The 9,213-nt window shown below is 30.6% G+C and overlaps 1 protein-coding gene across 7 annotated transcripts in view; it reads right to left on the minus strand.

Moving 5' to 3' along the window:
* nuf (rab11 family-interacting protein nuf) overlaps positions 1-9,213 on the minus strand; it is a 53,366-nt gene that overhangs the window by 19,378 nt on the left and 24,775 nt on the right. For 6 of the 7 annotated variants that reach the window (XM_017167472.3, XM_017167471.3, XM_017167470.3 and 3 more), the window contains 2 exons: positions 3,206-3,244; positions 1,909-2,023 (listed from right to left, as the gene is read on the minus strand). In XM_017167472.3, the coding sequence (XP_017022961.1) occupies positions 1,909-2,023; positions 3,206-3,244 (154 nt within the window). Of the gene's footprint in view, positions 1-1,908; positions 2,024-3,205; positions 3,245-8,306; positions 8,568-9,213 lie in introns of those variants that run through there. The other variant, XM_041775426.2, reaches the window with a different exon arrangement.

Below are 9,213 nucleotides of genomic sequence, written 5' to 3' on the forward strand. Positions count from 1 at the left end.
CTTAACCTCACCTGTTCCCTGTTCCCTTTTCCCTTTTGGCACAAATTCCACACTTCCGTTTCCCTTTTGGCCTGTTGCATAAAAGAACAATAGCACCAAGAGTCGCTTAAAAATTGATTCGTACGTGAGATTTTTTCGCAAAAAAAATATCATTTTCACTCCAGTATGTGTTTTATTTTTCCGTTTTGTTTTTTCCTGTACACTTCTCCACCTTTCCTTTTTATTATTTGTATGGCAGGCGGTTTTCATATTCCCTTATTTGTTTATTTTCTGCAATTATGCAGATAGACACATGTGTATATCCCTGTTATTTGCTTTTTACCGGAAATCTTTAGCTTTAAGTTGGCAGGAAAGAAAGCCGTTGTCTTTTGCATATTAATGAAAACGTTTGTAATTTCATTTGGATTTGCAAATTGATGATGAAAATATTTATAATTGATTTTAAAGTTGAAAACTTGTGAAGAAAATTTGAAAGAAATAACTGAAAGGTGTTCAAAACTAAGAAACTTAAATAAAAAATGTGAATATAATTTTATTGTGTGGATTTTTAACTTCTAAAAATGGTTTAGAATTTTTAAATGTATGTCTATAAAATTTAAGAAAATAATTACATTGTTTTTATGTATGTTTTAGCCCAAAAATTTAATTAAGAACCACTACCAACACTTCATATCTCTATTTTAAACTTGTAAATATTTTTTAGCAATCTTAAATTGCTTTAAAATATGAACAAAATTAAATGAAAAAAGAAAATAGTGCAAATTAAAACTAGATAGTCCATAAATCATTAAAAAAATACTTCGATGTCTTTTTTTGAATTTATAAATATTTTCAACAACTTTTCCTGGCTCTAAAGTATGCAAAATATCGTCAGCCAAATCATAAACAATAATGTACATTTTTTGTTTTTTTTTTATTTTTTATCTTGTAACATACCTACTAAAAATTTATTTTTTATGTATAACTCATCGCCCATGGTTTTTGATCTCTGTCTCGCATTTTCCAGATGTTTCCCATACAAGAAAACAGATAATAAAAAGGAAAATCTCCTACTTGCCCCGCGGCCAATCTAATTGGCAGTAATTCCAAGGGAGGCCATTCCAAGTGAATTTCAATGACCTTGAGGCGCCAATGCACTCCTCCCCCCTATTTGGCCATTCGACTGAAATGCTTTTGCTTTTTTTTTTTTGCTTTATATAACAGCGAATGGAGCACAATCCGATTGGATTCACCGATTGCAACCCACACTCAAGACCGAGGCGCTGAATTTCACCTGCCAGGTAGCCATGATCAGCGAAGAAGAAGGTGACTGCCACGGCAATTGAGGGAAAGAAACAAAAACAAAAAAAAATAAATAAAACACGTTTTACATAGCTGCGAACTGATGAGCCAAAGTGAAAAGTCACAAAGTCACTTTTCCAGGGAATCATTTTCTTTCCCAACGAATACATTTCGTTTCGCAAAAAATGAAATCACAAAAACAAACGAAACATTTTTGGAATTTCAAAAACACATACATGAAAGTTGGGAGATTATTTTTGTGATTGCGAATTCGGTTCAAGTGCAGATTATGGCCCCCTCGCTCAGCATCATCAGCAATTTCTTTGGTGAATTATTGTCAGCCATTGACAGTTTTGTACACATTTTTAATACTTTTTTTTAGCTTAATCATGCTGTAGGAGATTTATTTTTAAGCTTTTTTTTTTTGCTAAGGAAATTATGCAAGACAAATGTGAAATAATTCAAAGAAACTAATTTAAACTAATTGAGGCTATTGGCTGAAGTTTTAAAGATATCTTTGAACTTTAATAAAACTTTTAAAATTAATTCCTTCTTGAGATTGATTTGTAATTGCTTAATTTGATTTATTTTTATATTTTATTTTATTTAATATTACTATTTACTTACCCTATAATCGTAGTCATGACGATTCTCCAAGCTTATATCGCTGTACATGTCTTCGGTTGTATCACAGTTGGAGCTACGGCCCGATGAGTTGAAGCTCGATGATCTATAGAGTTGGCTTTAAAAAAATATACAAAGTTTGTTTAATTTTATGTAATTTAAATTCTTTTAGTTGGTACAAGGTTGCGGCAAATTTTAGGCACACTTTTATAAATATTAACAAATATTACAAATTTGTAGGTATTTTTAACTACTTTTGTATGAAAAAATGACAGAAAATGCAAATCTAATCCAATGATTTATTATAAAAAATAAGCTTATTTAAGCTCAATTACTGCTTATACTATTAAATGCTTTATATTTTGGTTTATTATAAATAAATATTAAAAATTAATTAATTAAATATTTAACTAATAATTAATTAAACAAAGTATTGAAAATATTTGATGGAAAAGATTAATATGTCCCTAAAAACCATCATATATTTCATAGAAAATATTTATATATTTATTTATTTATTTTAAAATTTGGCAAACAAAATTGTGTATCATTTATTTTTGTTTAATACTTTTATTAGTTTTAATTATTTGTTTTTTACCTTGTTAAGTGTATAAAACGTAAAAAGAGCTTTGTAAATTTTATAAGAGCAATCTACATAATATACACCTGTATTATAAGAGTTTGTGTCTTGGCTATTATAAGTAAAACTGTTTTACGAGTTATACATGTAAACAAAGACAACAGGTTTGTAGAGCAATGAAGCCAAAACTGTAAGTTTGAGTTACTTTTAGCAGAGAAATTTACCAATTGTACAATGAATTCAAAACTGTTATATAAGTTTAGCAGAGACTCTACACCAATTGGTCTAAAACTGTTGCATTTTCTTAAAATTTTTATAAGTCTAAAAACTAGTTTTTAATTCCCGTATAAAAAGTAAATTTTTTAAAAGGTTTAAAAATACGTTTTTTTGTTTTAAAAAATTTTACAAAAATGATCAAATTTCTTTTGGATTTTAGATTTGAATATCCTTTAATTTTGTAGAGTTCAGAAATAATTTTTTTTTAAATATTAAGCATTAAGAAATCGTAAAAAATATTATCCTTGATTTTAAAAATTTATAAATATGATTTTATTTTTCATAGTGACATGGATTCCTAATTCCTATTAATTTTTTTTTAATTTAAAATTTATTGCTAGTCTAATAAAATTCTAACTTTAACGTTTCTTTTTAAAATATATTTAAATGAAAAAAGTACAAGTTTAATTAAAAAACACACTAAAATATAGTATTTCCACTCACCTGGCTAAGGCATTTGAACTAATCTGTCTGCGGCCGGAACTGAAAAATACAAATTAAACACAAATGAGTAAATTAAATGGCAATATTTTAAGGCAACCACAAAAACCAACGAAAATACATTAAATGCAATAATGTAACCTTAAACTTTTAATCCAAAACACCTAAAAAACCTACGGAAAGCCTAAAACCTACACAAAAGAAATTCTAGCCAACAAATTAGCTGACATTGAGGAACCCACAAAAAAAATGTGAGGCCAAAAAAAAAAACAAACTACCAATAAAGGCAACTGCGAAAAAGAGACTTGAAAAACAACTTGACGCAGTCGGCAGCCGTCAAACCGAAAAAAAGAAACCAAACACGTGATAATGAAAGAAACAACACTGCCAATAATAGCAGCCAAACCACCCACGCGAGCAGGTAAAAAAAAAACAACAACAAAATTAAATAAATAAAGACAAGAAAAGGCTAGAGGGAAATGGGAAAAGGAAAAGCCAAACTGCAGCCAAGACAAAATAATTGCGAAAGATGCATGTACACAGGCGCAGACAGATAAAGACAAAAACGTAGACGACTAAATTTTCGAGTAAAAGTGGAAACTCAGTGGAGGAGGAAAATGTATGCGTCTTTTTGTTTGTCTAACTGAGAAAATGGGTCAAAGGTGGGAGACATTTTGCAACGACAAAATGCTGAAAAGCCAAATGAAGGGGAAAAACGAAAAGGGAAATGGTAGTGGATGTCGAGATGCAAAGGAAAGTGCCGGAAAAGTGTCTGTATTTATACATTTTAGTTGAGAAATATATGAAAAAATAAGGGATATTTTGGAAAATTTGTTGAGCAATGCAGATTTGGGTATAAACAGAATTTTAAAGGGTCTTTTTTTTATAATGCACAAATACCTAGAAATCATATTTGGTCTTACGAGCCATCTAAACCCAGCGACCTTCAAAACCTTTTTCAAACTTTAATAAAAAATAATAAAGAAATACCTTTATTTATATTTTTAAACTATATAATTTTACAATATTAATCATTTCTATAATAAATAAAATAAAATTAAGAAACCCCAAAAAATTACAAAATAAAAAAAAATACTTTTAAACCCCAACTATTTACCCTACAAAAACTATAAACCCACAACTTATACTAAAAATTAATCTCCAACATTTATTTATGTTTTGTTCTGTTTAAAAAACTAAAAAGCATTTTGCGGTTTCCATTCGAGGTGATCTCACATGGCTCTCACATGGAAAATAACCGGCTTTATGGCCGCGTAAATATGAAAAACCGCAAATGGTTCCGTTTTTCCTCAAATTGAAAACAAGAATTGAAGCAAAATTTGCACAAAACCAGAAAAGTTTGCAAACAAAACGTTAGCTATTCCACTTTTTTTTTTGTCGGCAGCTGAACTCATTAACCCACTTTTGCAGTGTAGTTTGAGCTTAAAAAAAAACAAAAGGCATTCCATGAAAATCTGTCTCATCGTATTACCACTTTAGTTTTATGTTTTTAGTTAATCCTGTGTGTAAAAAACATCATAAAAATTGGCATTGCGTGCTCGTAAAAAATGCAAACAAGTAAAATAAAAAAAAAAACTAAAAACAAGCTAGCAAATTTTTGCAAATTGACCAAAGCCAAAAAGTGTTGGGGGGAACCTGCTGCAGCTTAAAAAATGTTGCGCAATTTTTGCAGCCCAAAAGAAGAAGTAGAAAATGCAAAAAAAATATATATATTTGTGGTTAGTTGGCTAGCTGCTTTTATGAGTCAGTGTTCAGTCGGTCAGTCGTCTGGCATTTTATTGATGCAAAGTGAAGTTGACATTAAAATGCAGCACAAAAGTTGAGACTTTAAATTGGTTTGAAGGCAAAAACCAGTCTGCGGAGCTGTAGATATTTTTATATATTAAAAAAAAATACTCCAGATGGCAAGAATTAGCTTAAAAAACTAAATACAGAGACCATCGGGAAGAGAATTAGTGCTACAAATATGTAAAAAACTAGTTCAGAGTCAGGGAAAACCTAAAAAAAATCTAAAAACTAAGTTCTCCGAAGCAAATAAAATATTTTAAAAAACTTTCAAGGCAAATTTATTTTTATTTTATAATTTTAAAATATTTATTTGCCACATTTCTGCACACTACAACTTAATTTAACATGAAATTTCAACTTGAAGCTTGCATAACCATGGCAAATAATATAACTGCAAGCTATTTTGTTGATTACTTTTTTAGCCGAGCAATAAATTCACATTAAACAAAATAGAAACACAAAAATTACAGTTAATTGTACACACACAAAAAATACGATCAAGGTAATGGCAAGTAATCTCTATGGCAACCCAAAAAATATAAAAAAAAAATGTTTCAAAAAAACTGTTTAAATATGATTAAGGTCGTTGGCAGCATTTTGGAGGAGTGCCGGAAAGGTGTATATACAGGGGAGTGGAACCTGAATTACTGAATCTGAGTCAGTTTTTCATTATATTTGGGTAACCTTGAATTTCGTAGAGGGAGTTGCTTTATAATTTGAATGAAATACGAGACCGGAAGTCATGAAATGCGGTTTTTCTAGAGAGTTTTTTTATATTTCTTTTTTCTTTAGAGGAGTTTTAAAATTTCCCTGTAGAATCTCGGTAGCAATATATCAAAATGTTTTTTTACAAAATATAAAAACCAATTGAGATAAGGTTAAAAACCTGTCAAAGCATTTACCAAAAGCACCTGTTGAATAACAAAACTCTGTCATTCTTTCCCCTCATTCTTTTACGTTTTTTTAACACCACAATTACTACCGCTTCCCCTGTCATCTCCCCTGCTTTATTCTATTCCCTCTCGCATTGCGTTCCGCTTCGTTAGCCCTGGCAAGGGGGGTCACCTGAAAAAATAACAGGTGGGAATGAGGCAGAGAGGGAGCTTACAAAGTTATTTCAATTGTTATTTAGTAATGAAGAAACATATATATAAACATATATAATATATATATATCGTAGTATATATCAAATCACAGAAAAATATAGTCTTCCTTTAAAGATCCCTTTTCACACTTGGTTGTCAGTTAAAAGTCAAGTTAACTTTAGTTAACAACCTTAACTCATTACCACGTCACTTGCATCTTTTAGCGGGCAACTGTTAATTGAATGCAGGGGAAAGTCCCCCTTCCTACCTCCTCTTTAAAAAAAAGTCACCTGACAAAGGGAAGCGACTCATAAAAAAGCCAAGATCTTTAGGCAGAAATGGCAACCAGTTTGCACTTGTTATAGAGGGGCTTAAAATTTAAGTAAAAGTCAAAGGCAAGAGACAGAAGGAAAAACTTTAATGATGGGCGAACCTCGTCGGTGAGGGTCTTCCAAAAAATTAAATAATCAAGAGGTGGCAAAAGTTTCTTGAACTTTAGTGCTTAAAATTCAAAACATAAACACGGTGAGAGAGAGCACAAAATAAACAGACAATGGCTACCAGACAGCCAAAGTTAATGCCACATTATGTTTGCTTTTTTACTGCCATTATATCTTCGAGTTTCTTTTATTTCGACTGTTTTTCTTTTGTTTTCCTTTATTTTTCCTTAAGCCTTTCTTTGGTGCAATTTATGTCTCATATTTGCCACGCCAATCCCCAAGGCGCGTCAATCAATCACGATCGGATTATGCAAAAAAATAAATGAGAGAAAAGGCAAACAGAAAAACAGGTTAAAAATAAGTTAGACAAACACCTGTCCCAGGTAGGTGCGATTTGAGATTGACCCAGATACAAGGCTCTCTCCTTCTCTGGCGGAAGCTTTTTCGGCCATATCTAATTTTTTTTTTTTTTTATATATATTTTTTCTATTGCAGAATTCACTGTTCACGGCGAAACGCCTCAATGCACAGTGGCCAGCGATTAACTGTTACTATTTCAGCGGTGTTGCCAAAGGGTGAAGCACACCTTGCCCACTCACCTGGTACCGCCCCCCCTCAAGCACCCTTTCCTAGTGCAACTTTGGTTTTGAAAACCGCTCATTAAGCGCCTGGGAAGTTCAGCTAATTGAAACTATTAAAAAACCGCTCTTTTTTCTTGTTTTTTGTGGGCCTCATAGACTGGTTTTTTTGAGGCTTTTTATAAGAAAAAAAGAGATGTTTGTTATTTAAATTTAATTATAAAAAAATGTTAAGGGCTTTAATTAAAGTTTTTAAGAAGCGGAGAAAGGGCTGAGAGAAAGATTAATTTTTCATTGTTTTTAATTACATGATTTTTAATATTTTTTTTCTTGTAAAGGTTATAATTTGAGCTAAGAAGCTTTTTAAATGGTAATTGAATAGTTATAATTTAAAACCTTCTAGGGGAAAGTATTTATTAATTAATTATTACAAAACAACTTTATAAATTCGACTTAAAAGGCAAAGAAAATTTCTTAATAGAAAATTAAACAGGAAATGGAATTAAATAATTACAAAACTATAGTTAAAGAATGTTAATTAAAATGTCTAAACATTTTTTAAACTATATTTGATCATTAAATATATTTATAAAATAAATATATATTTTTTAAAGCTCTCAAAACCATTCAAAACCCATCAAAACCACACTATAATAAATAAGAAAGAAATAAACAAGAAATGGAATCACACAAAGAACTAAATATAGCATCAAAATAATATTTAAAATGTCAAAAATTTATTTTAACTTTTTAAAATATATATATTTTAAATACTAAACCCTTTACTAAACACTTAATTTTTCTTCCTTACATTTTCCCTTATTTCTTACAACTTTTACCCCAAACAAACATTTCTTCTTTCTCTTATTTTCTTTAGAAAATACTAAACAAAATTACATGGGGTTAAAAAAAAATGTCGCGATTGTTGCGATTTCCAAAGAAACAATGCCCTGAGCCACCGCAAAACGAAAGAAATTGACGTCTTTTGTGATTCGAGGGACAAGTGAAAGTATTTATGGACATGTGGGCGTTGACTTCTTCGTACTTCTTGGCTCAGAGGGCGTGTCTTTGTGGCTTTCTTAAGAATTAGATATGAATATGAAGGACAAACAACGTGGAATACAACTAAGTGCAAGCAACAACATCAACATCGAAAACAACATTGTGAGTGGAGAAAAATTTAAATACGCACATTTCTCTCAAATGACTGCGACGACGGTCATAGGGAAAATATTCAAAATATTCATCATCCATTTAGGTGAGATTTTTGTCTTATTTTTCCGCTCAAAACTTTAGTTATTACCGGGGTTTTATCTTTTAGTCAGGTATTTATTGCTTAGTTAGCTAATTTGGTTATCTTTTGCAGATGCCATTAACCGCTTCATGGACGTCATTGTGTTTTATATTTTGTTGGCTTAAACCGATAAGGTTGACTTTGTTGTGTTTTTGATAAGATTTAATTGCTTGAAAAGAAGAATTTCTTGGTTATTAAATGTTAAAATATACCTAGATCGATTTTATTTTGAGCTAAGAATATTATTTTCTCTTCATTCTAGCCATATTTTAAACTGTTTTTAAATTTTCCAAGCCTTGTAACACTTATTTTCTTTATATTTTCAATACTTTTCTTTGTAAATTGTCAGTTTTTATATTTGTTTATTTCACATTTGTTGATAATCTCTTCAAATTGTCATAAATCATTAACACTTTACTGGTTTTTAAAACCATCCATCTTAACAATTGATCATTCACACCAACAATCCAATTATATTACAACCATTAACTTCATTTTTTTTTTTTTCTTTCATTTTAAGCTTGATTTATAAGGCTGTTTTTCTTTGGAGCAGAAAATAAAAGGAAATTTCGTTCGAGAAAACGCACCCGGCAAATTAGACACACTTTCGCAATTGCCGACAACACTTCACTTTTCATTACGAATCTCCTCAAGCCGAACACACACCGAAAAACCGCAATTGCAATTGCACCCAGTGATGATGACGATGATGATGATGAGCGGATGGCTAATATTGGATGATCACGCGGCTTGAATATCGCTCTGATAACGTTGTTAAATGCTCTTCGCCTCGGAAAGCGAAATC

Source organism: Drosophila kikkawai, chromosome 3L (assembly GCF_030179895.1).
Source record: "Drosophila kikkawai strain 14028-0561.14 chromosome 3L, DkikHiC1v2, whole genome shotgun sequence".
Taxonomy (NCBI): Eukaryota; Metazoa; Arthropoda; class Insecta; order Diptera; family Drosophilidae; genus Drosophila; species Drosophila kikkawai.